The 27820-nt window shown below is 41.1% G+C and overlaps 1 protein-coding gene across 1 annotated transcript; it reads left to right on the top strand.

Moving 5' to 3' along the window:
• The first annotated feature begins 11 nt into the window (after nucleotides 1–11).
• LOC140911618 (iron-sulfur cluster assembly 1 homolog, mitochondrial) lies at nucleotides 12–13011 on the top strand. The gene is made up of 4 exons (XM_073345017.1): nucleotides 12–201; nucleotides 6243–6296; nucleotides 8649–8754; nucleotides 10348–13011. The coding sequence occupies exons 1-4, from the start codon at nucleotides 121–123 to the stop codon at nucleotides 10494–10496; spliced, it is 390 nt and encodes a 129-aa protein (XP_073201118.1). The 5' UTR covers nucleotides 12–120; the 3' UTR covers nucleotides 10497–13011.
• The last annotated feature ends 14809 nt before the right edge of the window (nucleotides 13012–27820 follow it).

Raw genomic sequence — 27820 nt, 5'->3', positions numbered from 1 at the left:
CTTCCCCTACCCGGCGCGTAGCGATGACGTCACACGCCGGCCGCCATGACACCGGAGGCAAACTAGAACGCATTGCCCTGGGCCCATGGACAACAGGAGAGGACGGGGTTGAGGGGCGGAATGGCCTCCTCGGTGGTCCGCGCCACGGTCCGGGCCGTGAGCAAGAGGAAGATACAGGCCACCCGGGCCGCCCTTACTCTGGTGAGTAACGCGGGGGGTTGCGCTGCGCCCGCGACGGCTGTTAGCCCCGGGGCCAGGTCCGTGGGGCCGCGGCGGGGCGGTGAGCGGAGCCCGTTTCCGGCGGGCGGGGGGTCGCTTCTCCGGGCGATGGCTGTGCAGCCCCCTCCCGTGGTGAAGGCGGTTCCATGGCCTGGCCTGAGCGGCACTCCCGCGGGGGCGGTGAGGGAGCAAATGACCGGAGCCCCCTCCCGGCCGCGCTGTTCGCCTGCGGGCTCGGCCAGGCGCTCTCGGTTGGGTCGCAGGTGAGAGCTGGGGCGCGCGCGGTGGGGTGAATCCTGGGTCGCCGACTGTCGAGGTTTCATTGCGAGGTTGGCGATATTTGATGTTTTTCGGAAAGCCCCTGCTCCTGGAATCACGAGATTACACGACACTCTTGGCTTTCACTTACCTTTAAAGGAGCCTTCACCTCTCGGGGTTAGGCAGGAAAGCTTGAACGGGGCAAGTGAATGCACGGTAAGGGCTCAGGAACTAGCAGACACACAACAAGATCCCTGTATAGAAATACACTCACAAGCACAAATGTATGTTTCCAACCTCCAATTTCAAACCAGTCTTGTGATTTTTACGAGACTGACTCACTATTTTGAATGTTTGGAGTTGGCAAAATTGTTACCTCCAGTTACAATTCAAGAATCTCTCGCTGATGCCACCTACTCAGCCGTACAGGGATGTCGCCTGTGCTCTGGCTGAGATATTACAGTATGTTAACAAGGGGGCATGGGAAGAAGCTGTGGTGCTGATAAGTCAACTGTACCAATGTTCACACAGATCCGCCCTGTGTTTCTCTCTACCCATCTGCACAAGTACGATCAAGATTCTTTTAATCCGTGATTGCCCTATCGAAATGTACCTCTCAAGTGGCCCCTGGCTTACATGGCACTTTACATTAAGGGCACTTTCCTTGTGCTGTGTGCTAATAAGGCCCCCGTTGGATTGCTTGTAATGTGTTTGTGTTAAGTACCTATAAATAGGTAAGATTTATACTTATGACCACCCGTTGCATTTTTTCTTTTGATGTCATGTCAGAAAAGATCTCTACGGCATGTCGTCATCTAAAAATGCAGAAAAAAGGCTCAGAGAAGGGCACTGAAATGAGCAGGCACACTTGTGAATGAGGGGACTTGTGATACAAGGACTAGTTTCTTTAGAAAAGACAAGAGTAAGAAGACCGCTGATAGAAATGAAAGGGGCAGGGGCCTACTTAGATGTTCTTATGTATCCTTCCCCCCACAGTATATAGGGTAAAAAGAAAAGGAGTACTTGTGGCATCTTAGAGACTAACCAATTTATTTGAGCCTAAGCTTTCGTGAGCTACAGCTCACTTCATCAGATGTGATCAAACTTAGGCTTGAATAGAGACTGGGAGTGGCTAAGTCATTATGCAAGGTAACCTATTTCCCCTTGTTTTCCTAACCCTCCTTCCCCTCTTCCTCAGACGTTCTTGTTAAACCCTGGTTTTGTGCTGGAAATGGCCCACCTTGATTATCATACACATTGTAAGGAGAGTGGTCGCTTTAAATAAGCTATTACCAGCAGGAGAGTGGGGTGGGGAGAGGTATTTTTTCATGCTTTGTGTGTATAAAAAGATCTTCTACACTTTCCACAGTATGCATCTGATGAAGTGAGCTGTAGCTCACGAAAGCTTATGCTCAAATAAATTGGTTAGTCTCTAAGGTGCCACAAATACTCCTTTTCATTTTGCGAATACAGACTAACACAGCTGTTACTCTGAAACCAGTATATAGGGTGGCACTTGATGGATTTAAAAAAAAAGAAAACTTAGGACCTAATTCTCCGCTCCATTGCCCATTCTGTCTCTCTTGTTCATGGTGTCTGCAGAGCAACACTATAGTAATATAATTGTAGGTCCGTCAGCCATTTCCCAGTCTCCTCAGAAGGTGAAAGATGACCTTCATGCAGTCCCTGCTGTGAAGTGATAAACCGTGACTAACCTCATCAAACCGGCCACTTAACTTTGACTGTCAACCTCCCAGTCAAAAGAGCAACAAAATAAGCGCACAGATAAAGTGCTCATTCTAAAACAGGGGTTGTATGCAGATAATCGAGTGTAGAAATTGGCCTTCAAAATTGACAAAAGGAGTATGATTATTAAATTACATGCCACAGGCTATTATTGAGGCTACTTGATCAGTAAGACTTATAATTGGACACTTGTAAATTAAAGGGGGAAACAATATTAACATCTGAAGTGTTGCTTCTCCAAAAAGAAAGAAATACAAAATTAGTAGGGCTGGCAAGCAATTAAAAACGTTAATTGTGATTAATCTCACGATTAAAAAAATTAATCTCGATTAATTGCGTGATTGATCGTACTGTTAATAGTAGAATACCATTTATTGAAATATTTTTGGATGTTTTCTATATTTTCAAATATATTGATTTCAGTTACAACACAGAACACAAAGTGTACAGTGCTCGCTTTATATTTATTTTTGCTTACAAATATGTGTGCTATAAAAAACAAAAGAAATATTTTTCAAATCACCTCAGTCAAGTACTGTAATACAATCTCTTTATCGTTAAACTTGAACTTACAAATAACTGCATTCAAAAATAAAACAATGTAAAACTTTGGAACCTACAAGTCTATTCAGTCGTACTTCTTGTTCAGTCAGTCAGACAAACAAGTTTGGTTGCATTTGCAGGAGATAATGCTGCTCGCTTCTTGTTGACAATGTCACTTGAAAGTGAGAACAGGAGTTCACGTGGCACTGTTGTAGCCGGTGTCGCAATGTGCCAGATGCGTTAAAGATTCATATGTCCTTTCATGCTTCAACCACCATTCCAAAAGCAATGCATCCATGCTAATGAGGAGTTCTGCTCAATAACCGTCCAAAGCAGTGCAGACTGACACATGTTCACTTTTATCATCTGAGTCGGATGCCACCAGCAGACAGTTGATTTTCTTTTTTGGTGGTTCGCGTTGTGTAGTTTCCAAATTGGAGTGTTGTTTTTTTAAGACTTCTGCAAGCATGCTCCATACCTCGTCTCTCTCATATTTTGGAAGGCACTTCAGGTTCTTAAACCTTGGGTCGAGTGATGTAGCTATCTTTAGAAATCTCACATTGGTACCTTCTTTGCATTTTGTCAAATCTGCAGTGAAAGGGTTCTTAAAATGAACACGTCCTGAGTCGTCATCTGAGACTGCTATAACATGAAATATATAGCAGAATGCGGGTAAAAAGCCTCTCCCCCAAGAAGTTCAATCACAAATTTAATTAACGCATTATTTGTTTAACGAGCGTCATCAGCATGGAAGCATGTCCTCTGGAATGGTGGCCGAAGCATGAAGGGGCATATGAGCGTTTAGTATATTTGGCACGTAAATACCTTGCAATGACGGTAGTGCCATATGAATGCCTGTTCTCACTTTCAGGTGACATTTGAAATAAGAAGCAGGCAGCATTATCTCCTGTAAATGTAAACAAACTTCTTTGTCTTAGTGATTGGCTGAACAAGAAGTAGGACTAGTGGGACTTGTAGGCTCTAAAGTTTGATGTAGTTTTGTTTTTGAGTGCAGTTACGGAACAAAAAAAAATCTACATTTGTAAGTTGCACTTTCACAATAAAGAGATTGCATTATGGTATTGTATGAGATGTATTGACAAATACTATTTCTTTTGTTTCTCATTTTACAGTGCAGATATTTGTAATAATAAATAATAATAGAAAGTGAGCACTGTACGCTTTTGTATTCTGTGTTGTAATTGAAATCAATATATTTGAACATGTAGTAAAACATCCAAAAATATTTAATAAATTTCAGTTCGTATTTTATTGTGTCTGAGGTGGTTGCTGGATCTTGAGGTAATGTGGTGATCCGTAGGTTTCTCGTGTAATGTCGTTTGTAGGGTTCCATTGTTGAAACTAATGATGGTGTACGGGAAGTTGATGCTGGTGTGGGGAATGATATGGGAGTGTTGATGCTGATGTGGGAGTGTTCTTGAGAGAGTTGGATGGATTGATGGCGATGGTTGAAGTTGCGGTGGAAACCTGAAGGAGTTTAGGTCTTCTGTCCAGACGATGAAAATATTATCAATCTATCTCGGGTACATCGCTGGTTTCATGATTAATGATCTTGCACTCATAACCGTACGTATGTCTTTTGTAGGTTTGATTTTTTTAAATTAAAATAAAAAACTTCTAGTGGTTATCTGTGACCGTTACTGACAAGAATATAATATGAATCCAAAGGACTGTTGGGGCATAAACTGATTTCCAGCTCGGGTCAAGAAATTTCCCTTCAGCATATAAATTAACCTTGGAAAAATTAGTCAGAAGACTTCTCTGAATAGCTGCCAACACTCCAAGTGCATACAGGATTTGGGGGACAGGCTTGGAAGGAATTGATTAAAAATTCACAGATTAGAGATGTAATAGCTTTACCCCTCAAAACTAAGACACAAAATGGTTTTAACTTCAGAACTCTTCAGTGCACGATCTGCTCGCTTGGGCTGTGTGCTGAGATCAGGACATGAGACTTAGTTGATGATTTTATCCGATTCAGAAGGAAAACTGCATCAGAGTTCAGTTATTTCGACTTCAGAAGGTTATCATCACAACTATAAAAGGAAGATTTTTTTTTTTTTTTTTTTTTTAATGAAAACTAAACTTCTGTAGAAACTGCCCCCTATTTTCACCATGGAAATTTCCTGCTCACCATTGATAAGTGAGAGAATGCATTTGTCAGTTTTGGCTTTATTATGGTAGATTTATACCATTATGAGGGCTTTGCATCCTTTGCATTCGCTGCCAATCTTCACTGTGGAAGACATGCTATTGATGTGTTTCCTCTCTGGTATTGCAATTCCTGTGTTTCCCTGGTGATTGAACATCAGACAACTTGCAGGTGTACAAAGTAGACTTCTTTGATGGCTTTATTTGTTTCTGAAGCCAGTTCTCTGGCACCTAGACCTTGATAAGACTGATTTGTGCAGAGCCAGGGTCTGGCTAGCTTCCCATAGAAACACTGTCAGATTAAAGGTCATAGTTTAAACACAAGAAAACTTATTTTGTTATCTTAAACTGAAAGCATTTCAAAATTCTCAGTCTCGCGATCTCTTTAGTTCTTCTGACATTTCACTCATATTGGGCAGTGAAGGCATACTAACGTTTTCTGGGTTTTATGCACTAGCACGATATTGCAGATATAGTTGCAAAGTTAACAAAAAAAAAATCTTGTGACAATCTTTTCTTGAGAAGTTTCTCAATTTTCAGTATTGTATTTTTCAAAAAGAGAATTTAAATTTTAGTCCCAAACTTCCTGTGATGTATTCATTTATTATCTACAAATGTGTTGTCTGTCTGGTGGGAGACAGGGGGCTATTTGATCCCCTTTACATTATGGTTTCAGCTTGTGGTGAAGTTAATTTATAAACTGCCCTTTTCAGTAAATCCTCATGTGCATTAACCAGGTTAATTCTATGAGACCTTGTCTACACTAAAGGGAAAAGTGGATCTAAGCTACACAGTTTGAGTTACATGAATAGCGTAACTCAAATCGACATAGCTTAGATCTACTTACAGTGGGGTCCACCCAACACGACGTCGACGGGAGATGGTCTTCCGTTGACTCCCCTTACTCTTCTCAATCAGGTGGAGTACATTAGTCGACGGAAGAGCGATCGGCGGTCGATTTAGCGGGTCTTCCTTAGACCCGTTAAATCAACCGCTGATGCATCGATCACCGCGGCATAGATCCTCCGGTAAGTGTAGACAAGTCCTGAGTCTACATCTGACAGACAGCTTAAAATTATGCAATTTAGGGTGTTAATTGTGGTTTGTAACTGAAAAACACAACAAGTTGAATGGCTAGTTTATACTCTCGCTTGTGACACCAATGCGAGAGGTGGACTTCTAACGTGCGGAAGGAGAAGCTGAACTGAAAACTTGAAAGCTGTGAAGCTGAAATGAAACAGTGCTTTTATTTGCAATGGACAGTAGAAGCAGGGAAAAGTTAATAAAATCTCTTTATTTTTCAGACTCCGTCAGCTGTACATAAGATCAAACAGCTTCTTAAAGATAAACCTGAGCATGTAAGTACAAATGGAAGGCACTCTTGTACGCTATTCTAATATTTTTAGCTTACCTTATGGAGAGCACTCTTAATTAGTATTATACTAGCAGCTGTCCTGTGAAGTACTTGTGATCAGTGTAAAAGAATGCAGCTTGAAACAATCACTGTGGACGATATATAGACATGAGATCTTCCTTTATTTTTTAATAAATGCATTTATCCAACAAGCTTTATTTTCATGTACAAAAATCAAATGAGGTGGCGGGAAATGACTATAATGACAATAAGTCAACTGTCATAATCTTTGAGACAGATTAAACTCCAGCATGCTTTCCTTAAAGGTTTAACAAGATTTTAATGTATGTCCATACTACCACTTTAATGAAACTAGTCTAATCTGTTGATGCTAGTAAGGTAACGATTTCCTAGTATTACCAGAGATCTCCAACTATTGATGTGAAGGTATTCTTCAAATAATTTTATGAAACTTTTGAATTTCTCAAAGCAGGATTATTTTGTTGTGAAGTATGTTATGTCCTTTTAATGTTGCCCCTTCTGACCTGAGGGTTAGCCAGTATTTGGGGTTTTGCTTGTTTCCGTTAGGAGAAGACATTGATGCTACTAGTCAGGTATTTCTTTGATGTGATCCTGTTTATTTACAAGAACGTACACAAAGTCCTGTTTCTCTGAACACAGTAAAAACAAACAGCAAGTTTTTTCCTTACTCAGAGATCCAAGTCTACTCCAACAAGTACTATGCCCAAAAGGAAGTCTGTCTCTTATTTTCTTACCAGGGCCACTCTCACGACTACTTCTCTCACTTTGTTTATCACACACACAACTACAACTTGTCAAGTCCCTCGTCCCTGTGTTTGTAACTAGACCCAAGAAACCCTCTTAGCTCACATGGTTTAGCTTCTGATCGACTTTGCCATGTGGCCATTGCCGTGGGTGGTGGCTTGCTTGTTTCCAGCTATTGCTGCATATGGGGCATTTAATTGTTATATGCCTGTCAGTTTTTACAAGGTCTGTGATTGTCATAAATTAAAGATCTTGTTGGTGGCAGCCATTAACACTGTCCAACACAATACTACATAATTATGAATAAGGGAGGAAAGGAAATGATCTGTATAATTAAAGATTTTATGTGTAGGGTACAATGTGGCTGTTTGGAATAGACAGTGTCACTGTGCAGAGTGTTTTCTGGTCCACATGTCCCTGGCAACTTCTCCTCAACTGTTGTTTATGCAGATGTTCTTTTGGTCTGATCTACATATGGTTAGTGGTTAGAATATATTGACTGAATTATGAGTCAGTATGGCTTGCTGGGTCAATGTAGAGCAGATGTTAAAAATGGGAAGGGCTGAGTGGTAATATGTCTAATGAAAATTGCAATCCATGTAACTTTTTAGTATATTGTGAAATGGAGGTTATCTCCACTAAGCAGCATAGCAATGCTGTGAAAATGTAACTGTATTTGGCTCAGCCTCAAACTTGCCAGCATTACATAAATTGTTTCAGTTGCTCCTACAATGAGGAGAGGTAAGCGCCGGCCTGCAGCTCATTGCAACAGGCATAGAGAAGATCCTGTACTATGACTTTTACTGGGCGGGATGAGAGCCGGGTGAGAGAATTTGGAATGCAGCACATTAAGCTCTAGAACTGGCTTCCTTTCTGTGGTGAGTGTGTGTTCAAGTTGTAAAGTGCTGTGGACGGACAGTACTGTATAATGATAAACTGTCTCATTTGAAGTTGTAAAACCATTTGGCTTTGAAGCAAGATTTTCTCATCCAAACTGTTTATAAGGCCAAACGCCTACAAGGGTGCCAACAGTTTTATTATTGAATTATATTAGAACGCCATTTTTACACACTGTAGGTCTTTGTCCACAATAGGAACACTCATATGTGTAGCTTTCCACTATTGCAGCACTGCGTGTGATAGCAAAAGTAGATGGGAAGTTGTAGTGTAGGCAGGGCTTAGGCTAACCCTGACAGTATGATGGTAGAAGTGCCTCTGCTCCGTTGACCTTTTCACCACTGTTACAACCACTAGTGTAGAATTATAGGTATCAATTGTACCGGTGTACTGCATAGGAGTTAGGCCTCAGTTTGAGTACATATTATGCATTTTATAACTTAAAAGTTCGGACTCACTTTTCTAGACAGTCCGTACCAAAAAAAAGAAAGAAAGAAACCCAAAACATTTTGGCTCTTCAGTTTTAAAATGAATTCCTCCTAATTTTAACCCTACATGACGGGGGGAAACATTGAGTGGTAGCTATCGAGTTGATTCGTTCACTGAGTTTCCAACTCTCTGCTGGCACACTATAAATTTAAATAAAAGTGACTAAAAGTGTCTTATATTTCAGGTAGGTGTGAAAGTTGGAGTCCGTACAAGGGGGTGTAATGGACTTTCGTACACGTTAGAATATACAAAAACAAAAGGCAACTCCGATGAAGAAGTAGTTCAAGATGGTGAGTGTTTATTTGTTCTTATCTATTTGAAGCAGTAAAAAGGAGGAGAGGGCAGGTGCAGAATAACTTGATGACTAAACTTCCAAACTATAATGGAGTAGAGACAGGCTAGAATTTACTAGCTGCATGAAGTTACTGAGAGAAATCCTTGGATACCCTAGTAGGAATTGCTGTTGCTGTCCCTTTAGATTCCATTGTAAAAGTACCCACTTGTTAAAACTTCCTGGATTAAATTTAAATACTGCTAGCACAGAGGGTACAAATTGCATCCTTTTTCCTCCCCACCATATATCCAGGCTGTACCATGGGTTGGAGTTCTCCAAGGCCTGGGAGGCTATGTTTACATCTGGTGGTGGGGTGGCAGCTTTAAGTTAAGGCTCGGATATCATAGGATCCTCCTTGTGAAGGTTGCTTAGTGGAGCACATCCTCCAGTAGGCTCTAGTCACAAGCACTTCTTTGTCAGCACAGCCAATTACTTTTGGCTAACCTTGGAGGCTCCAGGCCCCTGGGGTTGCTGCATCCCTGGGTTAGATTGATATACACTGGTACTGAATATACTAAAATGAAACAATGGACCAACAAAAAACACTGCTTTTATTTGAACTAATGGATTCCCGTCTTGGGTTTATCATTATTGGTATTGTTTTTTATTTCTTCATCTACAAAGCAGGGCTTATTAAAATGAGCAATCATAGTCTATAAATCAAAACTGCAGTCTTAATGTTCAACATCCTGCAGCCTGTGAAACTTCTGTTTGCTATTGGAAAAGGCAGGATTTCCAGCTGTTAAGACTTCAGAAGCACTAATTCGTAGTCCTGATCATTTGTAGTATATTGGATGGATCTTACACCTCCCACTAGTACAGAACTAAATATTGCTAGTAATTCAGCTTCACCCATATAACTTTGGCAAGGGGAAGGATAGTCCATTTGAGAAGGAAATAAGAAAATACTTTTGAGGCAGGTTTTCTTTAAAAAGTGAGCTGCTTGAAAGCAGCACAGAGCTTTGGACTGTTAGTAATGCCAATAGAAATGGATTAATGAACATAATTCATGGACATCAAGGTCAGAAGGGTTCATTGTGATCATCTAGTCTGACCTCCTGTATAACACGGGCCGTAGAACTTCCCCAAAATAATTCCTACATCATATGTCTGTCTTTTAAAAAAAAATCCAATCTTGATTTAACAATTGTCAGTGATGGTGAATCCACCATGGCCCTTTAAGTTGTTCCAAGGGTTAATTACTCTTACTATTAAAAATTTACATCTTATTTTCAGTCTGTGGGAGTGTCAAAGCTGCACTTTATTGCACAGTTACACAATTACGTTGGTATGACCCCTCATGAAGTGTAAATAAATATACCTTAATATCCGTACTCAACCATTTACAGATAGTAATCTCAACTTGTGTTCTGTAGCAGAGGCAAGAAAAGGATGAATATCCTGGAAGTAGTAAGAAAATGCAGCAATAATTTCACTGACAGACCTCAGTTTTTAGCTTCATTTTATATCAGTTATCTACCAGATGGTACTGTAATACAAGACCTTTGTCAGATTACATAACAGTTGTTTTGTTTTTGTCCCATTCTAGGAGTCAGAGTGTTTATTGAAAAGAAAGCACAGCTGACGCTTCTAGGAACTGAAATGGACTATGTGGAAGACAAACTGTCCAGTGAATTTGTCTTCAATAACCCAAACATCAAAGGAACTTGTGGCTGTGGAGAAAGCTTCAACATCTGAAATCTCAGGAGTATTACCTTGGCTTTTAACACCATGAAACACTTCTTCATAAGTGTGACTTTCTAAAGCTGTCGCATTTCTTCCAGGTTTTTAGGCTTTGTAAAATGTGTCTGCGTTTCAAGGAAAATAAAGTGAATGCATTTGGGAAATGGAACCTGTGTGTTGAATTTCAGCCCTGGTATATTTATTCAGTCATTTGGGGTGAATTGGGCTCTGGATGGTCAGAACAGCAAGGTGCACTAGCACGTCTGTGTTTTCATATGTGAAGGGAAATAAATCTCAATATTTCTCCTTTTCTTGTCATTTCCCTCTCCTTCACCCCTGCCAGCCACCCAAAAAGTGTTCTCTGAGAACACACGGCCTGTGCATTCTGCTTTAATTAGAAGAAAACTATAAGACTGTATATGTATGAATAGGCTTCAGAATTAACTTACCTTCTTTTGTGTGTGTTTTCTTTTTAAATGAGTGTATGTATCTGACAGAGGTTTCCAATGTCTTCACCCCTTGATACTTTGAGCATGGCTTTACTGGTGATCTGTTCTCCAAGGAAAATTAATAAGCTCTAAAAGGGAGGAAATCTTGCCTCCTTGTGCTCAAATTTTCATGTTATGTCACCAACCGTGGCTATATCTTGGAATGAGCTAATTCAAGTCTCCAAAGTTGTGCTCACCCTTGCATTTTGAGTTATCTGATTCCCTATATAAATGTTTTCCTTTCCTTGTAGCAAGCACAATCTCCTTGCTGCAGCCAGGAAGACAAGCGGTGTGGTGTTCAAAAATAATGTTGCATCTTCAACTGTTTGAATGTTAAGGCAGAATGTGCTCAGGCCTCCTTTTCCCAAACCCCATATTTCTGTCTTTGCCCCCAGTTGACCAAGACAACAAAATTCCTAAACTGCTTCCAACCCAGGTCCTCGCTTTTTGCAGTACATGTATGTATTCCCCCTATGCTGTCTGGTCACCCAACAAGGAAATTGTTTTATGATGGTGGAAGGAATTTTGTCACTTTCCTGTGGTCATACTCATGACTGACTTTCTGTCACAGCTTGAATCTCATTGGTAACTTGAGTAGATGTTAGGTTTTCCCATGTCAAGTTGACTCTAAATTCTGTTCAACAGTTGTTTGGGGTGAAGGTAACTTTATAAAAGGTAAATTTCACTGTAGTTTAAAAAACACTTCAGAATCTTTGACTTGTATAAAAACAATGAAATTAGTTCTTTTGTTAAACTGACGCTGGCATTAATTTAAAGGAAGACAAAACTTATTGCTTGGAAGAAGCCATTTGCTTTGATAGAAAGAAACTAGTTTAATCCCCCTCTCGCTTATTAAGATCCTTCTGGCTACGCCCCAATCTTCCCAACTTGTATCATTCTTCAGCACTTCCTCCTCAGCTACTCAGTCATCAGTAAACATCTCTCCAGGCTTTCCGGAAAGCCAGGGTAATTTTAGTGGCCAGGAATGCACCAAGCCACTCCTGTAGCTTGCAGGAGTAGAGGGGGGGAAGAAGCTATTGTTACTAGAGCAGTTGAACTGAAAGTTTGCCAAAAAGAGTTGGGGGGGGTAGGGGGGAGATGGCGGTGGAAGGGAGCTCACAAGGAATACCTGAATGCTGTCTTTAAATAACAAAGGAGTTTGAGTGGGGGAAGGAGATGGGACTGAATAAGGCATAAAGCCTAGAGAGTGACTATCCAGGGTTGAATTCATTCTGGAGAGCTGTTTGGTACTTGAGAGGGAGAACTGTGGACTGTTGCTTGTTGAGGGAGTGGAAATGTGGCTAGAACTGGCTGAGGGAGGAGATAAAACTATGGCATCCTCCCTGCAGTAGTCAGCACAGCCCACAATAATAGAAGGTTGAAGCTTCCACGTGTATTGCTTAATTAATATTCATACTTGAATTTTAATTTTGTAATATATGCAATTTTGATGTAAAAACACTGGAGTTTTCCTTTATCAACTCTCATACACAAATAGTTGCTTTATTATATAGTAGTTATAGAACAGTAATAAAGTATATGGGGAAAACCTGACAACAAGCTCAGTAAATTTGAATTTTTATTGCCACAGTCCTCCATTCCTGCCAAAAAATAATCAAGTCTATGTGGATTTGTAGAGCTAATGTCTAAAATAGTCCAAATGAGAGACTAATTCTCACATTTGTAACTCTATTCCTTACTGGAAAGTTTAAAAAAAAAGAATGTAACTGGTGGTTGGTAAAAGTGCTATCCCTGTATTCACTCTAACTCTGTTTTTGAGTTCTTGCGGGCTTTTGCATATTCATGGATTTGTGTATATGCTCTGTGAGTGAAAGTTTACACTTCAATATTCTGTGAAATAGTCTCTGAAGAGAGTTGTCATATTTACTAAAGCACCTAACGCACAATCAAAGTACATTTATGTAAATGCTAGTAACTTATGTATGAATATAGTTTTGTTAATCGGTCCATCTGTAACGTGTGCAGTACTGTCTGTAGAGTTTTCAGCTGTAATAAATAACTGCCTGTTGGCAAACATTAAATACTCGTGTCTTGCACAAACTGTAACAAATGAGCACTTCAGGATCATACAAGTAGCTCAGTTATAGCATAACGTATGGCTTGTAAACCGATGTTCACAGAGGAATAGTCACTTCATGTTTTCTAAGTACTAATAACACTGGAAAAATACAGTAGGTATGTAATTGTCAGTTTTAAGTATAAAAATGAAAATATTTTGCTTGTCTCAATATATGTCCATTGAAGTCGTTTTTATACCTTAACGGAAAAAGTAGGGTGATAGAGTAGCTAACGTTTTTTGTTCAACTTTCTCTCTTGAGGCTGAAATTCAAGCAGCCAGATGTTCATTTTTAAAATGTCTACCTGCCAAATACACATATCATAGATTCCTCTAAGACGAGGAAAAGATTGTGTATAGACTAGATTGTGTGTTGGTATAAAGGTTTTATTTGCATGAGTTTGCAGTGTCTGCGTGACTCACAAGTGGGAGAAATCCCAGGTCATCCCAAAGAAGTGCTAGTAAAATCTTTATCTACACCAGGGGTGGGCAAACTACAGCCTAGGGGCTGCATCCGGCCCGTCAGATGTTTTAATCCAGGCCTTGAGCCGCTGCCAGGAAGCGGTGTCTGGGGCTTGCCCCGCTGTATGCTGTGGCTACTGGAAACAGTGGCGTGTTCCCCCTCCGGCTTGTACATGTAGGGGCAGCCAGGGGTGCTCTGCACGCTGCCCCTGACCCAGGCGCTACCCCCGCAGCTCCCATTGGCTGGGAACTGAGGGCAGTGGGAGCTGCAGGGATGGTGCCTGTGGAAGGGCAGCGTGCAGAGCTGCCTGGTCGTGCCTCCATGTAGGATCAGGAGGGAACATGCCACTGCTTGAGGTAAGTGCCACCCAGAGTCTGCACCCCTGACCCACTCGCGGGCCCCAGCCCTGATCCCCCTCCTGCCCTCCGAATGCCTTGGTCCCGTCCCAGAGCACCATCCTCCATACCCAGCCCCACCCCAGAGCCTGCACCCATAGCCAGAGCCTTCATCCCCTCCCGCAATCCAACCCCCAATTTCATGAGCATTCATGGCCTGCCATACAATTTCCATAACCAGATGTGGCCCTTGGGCTAAAAAGTTTGCCCACCCCTAATCTACACACACACCACATTGTATTTTCTTATGCTGAGTTTTAGAAAGTATTACGCTGAGAGGTAGTTCCAGAGAGGATGGTTCTAGACTATTCTCAGTGGTGGAAGAGGACAGGTCAAGGAGTAATGGTCTCAAGTTGCAGTGGGGGAGGTTTAGGTTGGATATTAGGAAAAACTTTTTCACTAGGAGGGTGGTGAAACACTGGAATGCGTTGCCTAGGGAGGTGGTGGAATCTCCTTCCTTAGAAGTTTTTAAGGTCAGGCTTGACAAAGCCCTGGATGGGATGATTTAATTGGGGATGGGTCCTGCTTTTGAGCAGGGGGTTGGACTAGATGACCTCCTGAGGTCCCTTCCAGCCCTGATATTCTATGATACGCTCTTTATTATCCTTCCACCTGTAGTGGCCACCTTACCATGTACTGACTTCTGAGTGACAAGAGAAATACATTTTTGTAAATCCATTTGTCATTTATTTTAAAGTTCAGTATCTCATGATGCAGGAAGGGTACATTCAAATGTTTTATATAATTAGGGAGTCTGGAATTCCAGCAGGTGTCTTCTAGCTCTGCCAGCTGTAAGTACAGGATCTTAACACAGTTTCTTGCTCAGCACTGAGTATAGCAAGTCACTTTACCAGATTTGCCCTTTGCGGAATGTCAGAGCATGTTCTTTTGGAGGAAGAGAAATAGCTGTTTGAAAGCAGTTAATAAATTTGGTATGTTAATAGTCCAAGATGGATTAATGGGGAAGAGTGTACATGAGCTCAAAGGTGCAAAATGAAAGTGGTTAATCCCAGGGCTTTAGAAAGAAAGGAACACAGTACATGGATGTAGTCACCCTACAGTGTAATGCTCTTTTCCTTGCTGGAATTAAGGCTCATCTAGCACATATCACTTCTGGTTACATTCTTTCACCTTTTTTTTTAAGTTGCCACTTCACCAATGAGAGTACTACAAATTTATAAAAGTACTTCTATTTTGGTTATCTGGCCACTGAGTAATCTCATTCCTTGTGCTATAGTATGTTTTAATGACACTGCATTTTATACAGTCAGCTCTGACAGGTTTACTGAATGAGAGCCCCTTACCTTAGGGGAATAAACTGGTAACGTATGTACTTAGATGATTTTTTGTTCCTGAAAGGCATTAACAAGAACTCTTGAAAATACATCACTGTTTTAAAATAACAATGTACAAGGCATATTGGTTAGAGATGGGTAAAGACCAAGTGGATTTTAACGAAGCTGCTGTACTTTGGTGATTTGGGTGGTTAGCAATCAACATTCATAGCCATGTTCTCAAAGGAAAAGTTTAATGAAATTATATTCCCTGTACTCCATGGAATATAGTATTAGGGAGTTTTGTAACTCTTAGAAATTTGAATTCTAGCTTTTGCATTGTTTTTCTTGTCTAGTGTGTGCTATGATGGTTTATACCATTGCATACATCGAGAAATCATATTGTAATAATCTGATAGTAACTGAGCCAAATTTGAGTCCTAATGTGCAAATTAAGACAAATACAGTGATTTTTGTGATGTATACAAGGAAGAGTGGAAGCTACACCGATTCAGACTTCAAATTCTCCTTCCTCTCCATGGCATTCTGTAGCTGTATTGCCCTGATTAATAAAAGTCCATTAGAGTCAGTGCAGAAATGTCACTACCCCAGTGGGAGCTCTGGGAAAAATAGATTCTTCTTTGAGTAGTGTCCCTGTGGGTGTCCACTTTAGATGTTGGTGTGTCCCTGCATTGGATATCACAGATTTTCGATAGCAGTGCTTGGTCAGAGCACACGTGCACAGTAGTCACCTAACGGGGCCATTGGCACCTCATCTAGTGCGTGCACGACCCAACCCTTCAGTTCAGTCTTTACCACAGAGCTCGGTGAATGAATTCTGAAGTAGAGGGGAAGAGTGTGGGTAGTGGACCTGCCACAGTGGGACGCATCTCAAAGAACCATTGTTACTGCACAGGATGAGTAACTTCCTCTTCTTCTTCTAATAGTGTCCCTGTGCGTGTTCCACTCTATTGTCTGTAGAGCAGTGCCCTTCTGTGGGATGATAGGGGCTTCAGAATTGTACATGTGGTGGCAGAGAGCACGGTAAGACCTATAGCATCTGACGTAGAGTATTGAATAATGGCATAGTGTTTTGCAAAGGTGTGCTCTGATGCCCAGGTGGCAGCCCTGCATATATCTAATAGAGGAACATTGTTTAGGAAGGCTATAGATGTAGACATGGCACAGGTAGAATGGGATTGGATGATTTGTCAAGTTGTCAAGATACAACTGTTTTCCAGTAGTGGCTTTAGGCTGATCCTAGCTACGTATCCAGGGGTCCACCACACAAGTACCAAAGTTACCCACACTTAACCCACCAGCTACAGCACCACCGGGCCACTTACAGGTGGGCAGAGAGCTGGATAGGACCCTGAAATTCTCACTTTTCATAGAAGCTCACTGGCCCTGCTGCTTGTGAATTATATCTTGGTTCATATTTATGACTGAATTTGAGAAATTAGTTATTCTCACTAGATGGCAGCAGATTCAAATGCATTTGAAAAAACATTACCCAAAAAACCAGTCCATCAAAGAAGTTCTCCTGTCTTGCGAAATTTCTGTTTATTCTTCCTCTTCATACATCCTAGACACAGAAGCCATTATGTATTTTCTTGACAGAGAAATTAGCAGTACAGTAGCGGATTACCGTCATTCCTTTAAAAAGAACCCTACAGCTTCATTATTTGATATTTTCTTGAGAACTGGAAAACCTGTTGGACCCTGAACTGTTGTGTATTAGCACTACAGTGCTAATAAACAATGGTCACATAAACACCACCCTATACCGGAAACCTACTGACCGCTATTCCTACCTGCATGCCTCCAGCTTTCACCCTGACCACACCACACAATCCATCGTCTACAGCCAAGCTCTGCGATACAACCGCATTTGCTCCAACCCCTCAGACAGAGACAAACACCTACAAGATCTCTGTCAAGCTTTCTTACAACTACAATACCCACCTGCAGAAGTAAAGAAACAGATTGATAGAGCCAGAAGAGTTCCCAGAAGTTACCTACTACAGGACAGGCTTAACAAAGAAAATAACAGAACGCCACTAGCCGTCACCTTCAGCCCCCAACTAAAACCCCTCCAGCGCATTATTAAGGATCTGCAACCTATCCTGAAGGATGACCCAACACTCTCACAAATCTTGGGAGACAGGCCAGTCCTTGCCTACAGATAGCCCCGCAACCTGAAGCAAATACTCACCAACAACCACATACCACACAACAGAACCACTAACTCAGGAACTTATCCTTGCAACAAAGCCCGTTGCCAATTGTGCCCACATATCTATTCAGGGGACACCATCACAGGGCCTAATAACATCAGCCACACTATCAGAGGCTCGTTCACCTGCACATCCACCAATGTGATATATGCCATCATGTGCCAGCAATGCCCCTCTGCCATGTACATTGGTCAAACTGGACAGTCTCTACGTAAAAGAATAAATGGACACAAATCAGATGTCAAGAATTATAACATTCGTAAACCAGTCGGAGAACACTTCAATCTCTCTGGTCACGCAATCACAGACATGAAGGTCGCTATCTTAAAACAAAAAAACTTCAAATCCAGACTCCAGCGAGAAACTGCTGAATTGGAATTCATTTGCAAATTGGATACTATTAATTTAGGCTTAAATAGAGACTGGGAGTGGCTAAGTCATTATGCAAGATAGCCTATTTCCTCTTGTTTTTTCCTACCCCCCCCCCCAGATGTTCTGGTTTAACTTGGATTTAAACTTGGAGAGTGGTCAGTTTGGATGAGCTATTACCAGCAGGAGAGTGAGTTTGTGTGTGTGGTTTTTGGGAGGGGGGTGAGGGGGTGAGAGAACCTGGATTTGTGCAGGAAATGGCCCAACTTGATTATCATGCACATTGTGTAAAGAGTTGTCACTTTGGATGGGCTATCACCAGCAGGAGAGTGAATTTGTGTGTGGGGGGGTGGAGGGTGAGAAAACCTGGATTTGTGCTGGAAATGGCCCAACCTGATGATCACTTTAGATAAGCTATTACCAGCAGGACAGTGGGGTGGGAGGAGGTATTGTTTCATATTCTCTGTGTGTATATAAAGTCTGCTGCAGTTTCCACGGTATGCATCCGATGAAGTGAGCTGTAGCTCATGAAAGCTCATGCTCAAATAAATTGGTTAGTCTCTAAGGTGCCACAAGTCCTCCTTTTCTTATGGCAACACTGTAAATTAAATCACTTTGGAAATAAGTGGCCCCACACTAATCTCACTCATACTGCTATAAATGAAGACAAACCCCCCCAAAATCTGTGGAGTTACTTTGGTGAAACACTGGAGTAAGGGAGGTTAGAAACAGGCCCCAAAACTACTTTGAAGTACCTTTATTTGTGAGCATCTAAAATTCACCTTTTCTTGCTCTTCTTTTCTCCATTTAATCTTTCTACAAGAGTAGTTATGTTCAGAGGCAGGCAGAATATTTTTCACAAACAACAAAGAGCTTCCGTGGGTTGATAAAAACTTACATCAGTGTAAATCAGAGGTAATGCCAATAAAGTCAAAGACATTATACTTCTCAGTGACCAAGATATGGGTGCTATTGGAACATGCGCTGGGTTGCTGCTGGGCTTAACAGCTGGTCTTCTGAATGTCCCAGCCAATCAGTTAGTATAGCCAGTCAGGCAGCCAATTACACACCAGCTGGGCTTGGTAGGTAGCCCAGAGATTGGCTCTGCTGCAGGGCCTGAGGTAGAGCCAGTTTGGAAGCAGGGCCTGATTCTTGACAACGCTGTAACACTGGTGTGAGAGAACAAAACTGGCCCTCTAAATCCTACACTCAGGCACCAGAACACTAGGCTCCTGTGCGATAAACAAAGTTAGGGGATAGCTCCCTTTGATGGACACCCAGCCAGCCAGTTAGCTATAAAATCCCTCTTGGTAGCTGTTCTCTACTTGCTTTACCTGTAAAGGGTTAAAAAGTCCCCCAAGTAAAGGGCAAAAAAAGAGTGGGCACCTGACCAAAAGAGCCAGTGGGAAAGCTAGAACTTTTTAAAATGGGGAAAGAAACTTTCCCTTTGTCTGGTTTCAGAGTAGCAGCCGTGTTAGTCTGTATCCGCAAAAAGAAAAGGAGTACTTGTGGCACCTTAGAGACTAACAAATTTATTGGAGCATAAGCTTTCATGAGCTACAGCTCACTTCATCGGATGCATGCAGTGGAAAATACATTGGGGAGATTTTATATACACAGAACAAGAAACAATGGGTATTACCATACACACTGGAACAGAGTGATCAGGTAAGGTGAGCTATTACCAGCAGGAGAGAAAAAAAGCCTTTTGTAGTGATAATCAAGATGGGCCATTTCCAGCAGTTGACAAGAACGTGTGTGTGTGTGTGTGTGTGTGGGGGGGGGAATAAACATGGGGAAATAGTTTTACTTTGTGTAATGACACATCCACTCCTAGTCTTTATTCAAGCCTAATGTAATGGTGTCCAGTTTGCCTGTTGCTCCCCAAGAAAGAGGGGAACAGAGGGCAGCAGGAATGCTGTGTAAAGCTTAAGCCAGGTATGATCATAAATCATCAGATCATACCTAGAACTACTTATATGAACTCCAAATGTGTATGTAGATCAGAATGTTTAGCTAGACACGATCAGGATTATTTCTGTTTATTTTTAAGGTTTGTGCATCTCCTCTGTGCTAACCCCTGATGCTTTTGTAACCTTTAAGCTGAACCCCCAAGAAAGCTATTTTGGGTGCTTAATTTTTGTAATTGTTTCCTTTAAGATCTAGTAAAAAGCCTAAGTTCCAGATGGATTGTTTTCCTTTTGGTTGTAGTAAAGTTTACCTTTTTTAAGAACAGGATTGGCTTTTTGGTGTCCTAAGAGATTTGTGCAAGCAGCTCTGTAGCCCCTCTATACCTTGTGGGGAAGAATCCTCCCCTCCCTGTCCAGCTAGTCAAGGTGGAGGCTGACATGTGGGTTTAGCCCTTCAGCTTCCAGCGTCCATCAAAGGGAGCTATCTCCCCACTTTGTTTATCACAGCCTGATTCTCTACTTTCTTGCACCTTCTGTTGCACATTTACAGCTGTGCCAAGTGAGTGTGAAATGCTACCATTCTGAGCTGCAACTCTTTACATCCACTTCGTTTCACTCATTTTGCTTAGGTGTAAATGACCACACAAGGTGCAGAGCAGTGGAGCATCACACCTACAATCTCCATCTCAGGCCTTGTCTACACTGTACTGCTCGAGTTATAGTGGCAAACCTTCCCCTCCCCCAGTGGGGACACAGCTTAGAATGCTTTTGCTGGTATAACTTATTCCAGTACACCAAATGAAAAAAGCTACACTGATTTTTTTGCCGGTATAACTACACTAAGGCTTTTGCCAGCATAGCTATGGCAGTTAGCTCCTAACTGACATAGCTATGCCAGCACATCTTTTAAGCATAGACCAGCCCCAAGTCTCTGTATTCCCCTGTGATGGGATAATGAATTCTGGGTGTGACAGTATTCTGGGGCAGCAATCCAGGACATGTGCTCACCTCATAAAAATCTACCTCTCCTAACTCTTACAGCAACCAGAAGGTTTTGATGAGGTTGCTGATGTTATGGAAATTATTAAGTAATAATCTCCTACACCCCACTGATTCCTAACTAGCCAGCTAACTGGAACATTTTATTACTGTTTGATTATATTGGATAGTTTTATAATCCCCATGTGTGCTCCATTTGCTAGGTCACCTAATTTCTCAAACACCATCATCCTAAATTAGAAATGCAGAATATAACAGCTAATCACTTTAACGGTGGTAAGAGGAGTATATATAATTTTACTATTGACTGATTTATTTTTAGCTTTCAGAAAAAAATTAAAATTGTAAAAGCGTTAAAATAAAATGTAAATGATAAATATATTATATATATATTGTGTGTGTATATCTAGCTATCTCGAGATAGATATAATAGGCCAGATCCTCAGCTGATGGAGCCAGTGAGGTCAGTGGTGGAGCGGCACTACCAAACACAATTCAGGACACGAGTCCATTGGACAAGAGGATCCTCTGGTGCAAGCAGCTCTGTAGCCCCTCCATACCTTGTGGGGAGGAATCCTCCCCTCCCTGTCCAGCTAGTCAAGGTGGGGGCTGACATGTGGATTTAACCCTTCAGCTTCCAGTAGTGTCACCACAGTATTTTGTAGGGCTGTATAAATCTTTGGCTTCATTAAAAAACAAAAAGTAGCCCACTGGATCTCCCAGTGTATCCTGTTTTATCTTAGGGAGCATGATGGATAACCAATTGAACATGAGCACCCCATGTGATGCAGTTGCTGAGAGAGCTAACAAAATCCTTGAACCTATAAGCAGGGGAATGTCAAGTGGGGGCTGAGGTGTGGAGGTATTATTTCTGTATACAGGATTAGTGAGACCATTAATGAATATTGTATCTAGGTCTGGTGTCCACATTTCAAAAAGGATGCTGCAACATGGACAGGGTTCGGAAAAGAGCTATAAGAATGATTTACAGTCTGGAAAACATGCTTTATTATTACAAATGTAAGAAGCTCAGTCTACTTAGTTTATCCAAGGGAAGAGGTGACTTAATAATGGGTAAGAGATTTATAGAAGTTAAGGCTTTTTAATTTAGCAGTGTAGTGGCTCAACCCTTGCGTAGGGGGCATGGCTGAGAATAAGAGGGCATAGCTATGGCTATTGCCAGCTGCCAAAATGACTCTGGGGGCATGTGCAGATAAATGTAAGCAAGAATACCTCAAGGATGCGCTGATTTCTCCTAAGGATCAGACTAGACCACATCTAGTTCCAGAATCTGGGGGCTGAAAAGATGGCATAAAGTAACTGCTCTGCAATTTATGTTACAGGTAGCCTGTGCAATGGAGTAAGGCCTTGTGTGGCTGTATAATACTATTGGTCTATAAAGAAGAAGATAATGCTGGGCAAGAGAAAGGGGCACAAAATATATTAGAGAGGTCACCAAGGCTTTGTGTCTGCAGCAAACAGACAGCAAGACAAGAGAGAAAGCCCCAGGAAACATGCAAAGTGAGGTACAAGGCCTTTGGAGCAGAAGGAAGCAGGCTGGTACTTGAATTAGAGAGAGCAGAGAGTTGGATCCTAACAATGCAAAAGAAGAACTCGAGAGAGAAAAAGACCTGGAAGCAGAGAATGAGAGAGGAAAAAAAGGCATATGGAACACTGGTGAGCGAAGTTGTTTTTGGCTGAATTTTCCCTTTCTAGCCCATATATTCTCAGGAGAACAGTTGACATCAGAAAATTTGGATTTAGTCCCAGTGAGCATTAAATACATGGCACTGGCTTTTAAGGAAATTTTAACACCATTATTTGATGTTTTTTCCAAATGTTGAATCTGCATGATTCCTTTGTGAAAAATTGACTCTATCTCTACTACAGGACCAAAACCCAGCAGAAAACCAATTACTTAAAATAGGCAAACAAGTGATTGTATTTTAACATATATGCCTAAAACAATCATCATCATAGTACTGTATATCCAGTGTTAGGAATGTTATGTTAATTTATCTATTTATAAGTATATAAAATGGCATATATGAGATTTTGGGAAAAGATATTTCAGAGATGGAGAAATTGGCTGTTGGGAATGTCAAAAATGTAAACTCTTAAACCAAAATTTTGAGTTAAATCTGTGTGTTTGATGTTGGGTCCTTAGATATGTGGCTTATGTGTGAGAACAGGTTTGTGTGGGAAGGGAATATGTTATGGTGAGGTTTAGGATAGAAATATGGATGTGTATGGTTGTGTGGTTGTGAAGAAAGTGTGTGGGTGACTCGGAAACTAATACAGTGGAGGTGCAAGTTGTTAGCCACAAGCCTGCAGGGTCATTCAGTATAAGAACTAGTGTATTTGCCTCAGCCATGGAGTAGAACCTTTCTGCCTTTAACAAATCTTTTGTGATTAATAAGAACAATGAGCAAATGTGATAAATGAATTCTATAATAAAAATAGATCGCATCTTGAATGCAAAGAGAAAGGACATGGGATTCTTAATTACAATTAAACCTATATTTATCATGTTTCAACCATTAATCTAGAGTCCATTATGGGAAACCAAAACAGAAATATAATGTCCCAAGCAAACAAACCAATCAAAGCCCACTGTACTACAATCCCTGTGACTGTCTTTGGGATGTGGAGCTCCCAAATCCCCTAGATTACCAGCCAGACACTCAGAAATTGTATGAAGCAGCAACAGATTAAGGGCCATGTTCTGATATCTTTACTCGTGTTGGGTAGCACCTTGCTCTAAGTAGTCATGCTGACTTTAGTGGGACTCTTTGTGGAGTGAGGTACTATTCCTCATGAATAAAGGTATCAGAATCTGGCCCTAAATTATAATTCCCTAGACTTTTGGTGGTTGTATTAATGAGAAATGCTCTTAAAAAAGCTTAAATGAAAATTATCAACTTTTTTTGTAGTGGATTTATATGTCTATGTGAGCGTATGTATGGTGGTTATGTTAGCTTGCTGCCGCAAAGCCAGTAGAGGCAAACACAGGACATTGCTTTTCAGCGGCTCCTATGTACTGTAAAGATATGTTGTGTGGTGTGCTTTTTAAAATGTAGTTTGTTTTTTGAATTTTAGTTTGCTGGAATTAAACAATGACGACTTGTAAACTCTGCTGGGGCGGGGAAGAAATACCCAAAAAACCTTAAACAAAAAGGCTACTCTAAGTAATAGGTGAATTTAAACTACTGTATCATGGGTGCCCGGTGTTCTGAGAGGTGGCTAAAAATCTCTAGCCTGATGGTGATAAAAATCATGGAGACCTTAGGGGAAAACACCTGCAGCAGTACATTATAGTGTGAGCCTGCTGTAGAAATCTAAAATTAATTTAGCATTTGATATTTCTCATTTATCATCATTTTTGATCAACTAGCCAAGTGGGCAACTGCAGATGTTAAGAAAGAGTTTAATAAATTAGAGGAAAATTCTATTAAAATTGAAATTGCTCCATAAAGCTCATTAAGTAGGAGACACTATGTAGCATATAGCTTTGCTGCAGTAATAACTTCCTTTCCATCCATCAGCTGCTTCACATGTAAAATGCTGACTCCATGTGGAATCAAGGTTTTAGTGCAGTTTAAATGGGAAGTTATCTTCAAGGTCTGCTACCCTGCCATCTTGTTCTGATGATGTCTAGAGATGTGCTTATTCAGTGGATTCATTAAGCAATCTTAGCAAATGGGGCGCCTATGGAGTTCCTGGCAGAGATCAGAGATGTCCTTCCCCAGAGAGCAATGCCATTCACACTCCCTGGGGTGAATCTCACCCTGTTATTCAGCAGGCCTAGCTGGTTCAGGCCTACCCGGTTCAGGCCTACCCCAACGTCTCTGCCTCAGTCCAGTGATGTGCAAGATGCACAAAACGTGAAACAACACCTATGATTTTATATGAACACAAGAATGGCCTTACTGGGTCAGACCAATGGTCCATCTAGTGCAGCATTCTGTCTTCTGACAGTGGCCAGTGCCAGATGCTTCACAGGAAATGAACAGAACAGTGCAATTATTGAGTGATCCATCCCATGTTGTCCAGTCCCAGCTTCTGGTTTATGGACACCCTGAGGAGGGGGTTGCGTCTCTGAAATCTTGGCTAATAGCCATTGATGGACTTATCCTCCATAAATTTATCTAATTCTTTTTTTAATCCATTTATACTTTTGGCCTGTAACACATATCCTGGCAATGAGTTCCACAGGTTGACTGTGTTGTTTGAAGAAGTACTTCCTTGTGTTTGTTTTAAACCTGCTGCCTATTAATTTCATCAGGTGACCTCTAGTTCCTGTGTTATGTGAAGGGGTAAATAAGACTTCCTTATTCACTTTCTCCACACCAGTCATGATTTTATAGACCTCTATCATATCCCCCGCTTAGTCGTCTCTTTTCTAGAATGAATAGTCCCAGTTTTTTTAAACTTGCCTCATATGGAAGCCGTTCCATACCCCTAATAATTTTTGTTGCCCTTCTCTTCACCTTTTCCAATTCCAATATAGTTTTTTGAGACTGGGCAATAAGAACTGCATGCAGTATTCCAGGTGTGGGTGTACCATGGAGTTATATAGTAGCATTATGATATTTTGTCTGTATTTACTATAATTTTGTAAATTCCTGCGAGGAAGGAGTGGGAAATATTCTGGAGTGATATCTTTCTGTTTTTCTACTGAAAGACAAACTAATTCTGATGCTGGCAAAAGTTAGTGATTTGGCCAAACATGGGATTCAACAACATGTTGCATTTTTATAGTTTGTCTCAGGATCTAAAAGAGCATTTCAGACATTAATGGAATCATCTTATTACACCCAGTGTGATGGGTAAATGTTATTATCCACATCTTACTTATAGAGAAACTGAGGCACAGAGCGATGAAGTGACTTGCCTGAGGTCACAGAATGAGTCAGTGGCAGTGCTGGGAATAACAACCAAATCTCTTGACTCCCCATTCAATGTCTTAACCACAATACGGCCTCTGCAGAGAGTTCCCCCACACCTAGATTGCTGCTTTTTTGTTTTACGGTATAGACTCAAAATCACAAGTGCTACAAAGTCACAAAATCACAAGTGCTACAAAACTGAATTTACACTTTGCAGAACATATTCCCATTGCAAGATATCACCTCCACTGGATTTTCTGTGTCCCTACACTTGGACTGGTTCTACTTGTAGGCACTATTTGACTCTGACCAACAGCAGAAGGCAGCAAGTAGTATCAGAGTAGCAGCCATGTAAGTCTGTATCCGCAAAAAGAAAAGGATTCCTTTTCTTTTAGCAAGTAGTATGTTAGTGTCTGTACATCTGTGATGTATAGAGAGAAGATATAGTACAGAGTGCAGCGAGTGACAAACTGAATTTAAAGAAGTTCCCTTTCCTTTTTGTGGCAACAGTTAAACATGCACCAACAGCACACCTTCCATTACTGATATTTTGAAACCTAGAACAGCAGAGTTCCTCAAACCACAGTCCTATAACGTAATGAAGAATACACACAGCTGCAGTAACAACCACGTAATTATTTAATTAGTTTTTGACAGCTTCAAATTGCACAGGCAAAGGAATGCATGATCCACATGTGGAAACCTGCCAACAAAGATTTTCTATGTACACAGATGGCTTTAGCTATTGTAAATGCAAAGCCAGGTTACTGTACTTTTACTGCAGATTTTTATCAGAGGGAAAAAACAGCATATGTAATTATTTGCCCCCTGTTCATATCATAGTATTGCTTGCTAAGATCAGAGAAAGAACATTTTAGTATCAGGTTAAGTAATCTGCAAGTAATGCCGACTTTGGCATTTTAAAGCTTCAAGCGAGCAATTATAATACCACTAATTACCATTTATATATCCCTTTATATTTCAAACCTCTTTACAGAAACAAACAAATTAATACTGCTTTGAGGTAGGTAGGTATTGTCATCCTTATTTTGCAAAAGGGAAACTGAGGCACAGAGAGGTTAAATAAAATTGCCCAAGGCCACAGACTGAGTCAGTGGCAAATCTGGTATAAAGCTAAGGATTCCCGGAGTTCCCATGCTCAAACCACAAATTCTGAGTACAGGAAAGTGGGAAGAAAAAAAATGCCTTCAGGAACTAAAAGGGAACTGCTGAGGATGGAATTGGCATTAGCAGTGATCTGTTTCTGGAATACAGATTATTCCAAAGAGAAGGAATATAAATTAGAAATTAAGTGAAGCATGATGTACTTTAAATATCTGCTCTTATGCAGCTGCAAAAGTTGATATCCATCTCATAAGTCACTCTGAAGGGTTTGTAATTTCCATGACTAGCAAGCTTCATGATTTTATATTAGAGGGGAAGCGATTTCTCATTAGTACACCTACACAAGGTAAAATAAGAATAGACTCCAACTTCACTCCAAATTTTGTCCGAGATTCAGAAAGTGAAGTCCACTTTTTTCACGTAGCTGCACTTTTCATCTTTTCCAGCCTTTGCTTTTTGCAGGAATAGGAAATGCTTAAAACCCACAAGAAAAGGTTATCCTCAAGAGCCATATGAAATGTTCACAACAAAACCCCAAGGCATGCATAGCACATGTGGTTTCAGGTTGTGTAAGAAAGTCAAAACCAAGTCAGGGCCCAGTTTCAAGCAAATCTGAACTGATTCATGGTTTCAAGTTGAAACCATGCAAAATGTGCACTTTGGCACGGACTGAGATGGAAACTGGCAGATTCAAATGAGCTTTGTGCACACAATTATTGTTTATGCATCACTTATGTTTGGAGCAAATCTCCAAAATCATCTCGCTGATCCTTCACCAGATCTTCAGATTGGCCCTGTGTGCAATGAGTGATTAGGGTGGACTGGAATCAGCTACATTTTGGGGAAGGAAATTGATTTTGACAGTGCTCTCCTTTCCCATACGAATAGGAAGGCCAGCTCTGCTAATTAATATTTTCAGCTCACTGTGAGGTTGGTAACTGCTGCCCACTCAGGCACCTGCTGAGCCCTGGGTTCTATCCAGTTGCTTTTGTCACAGCCATGACACTTGCTATAGTGGGAACATCTGTCCTCCATCCCAGACCAGTGCCATTAGGAGTGAACCAGCAGGTGTTCCACTGGGGCACCAGAATGAAAAGGTAGATCATGCTGCCT

Source organism: Lepidochelys kempii, chromosome 5, assembly GCF_965140265.1.
Source record: "Lepidochelys kempii isolate rLepKem1 chromosome 5, rLepKem1.hap2, whole genome shotgun sequence".
Lineage (NCBI taxonomy): Eukaryota > Metazoa > Chordata > Testudines > Cheloniidae > Lepidochelys > Lepidochelys kempii.
This window is presented reverse-complemented; position numbering and strand designations above follow the sequence as displayed.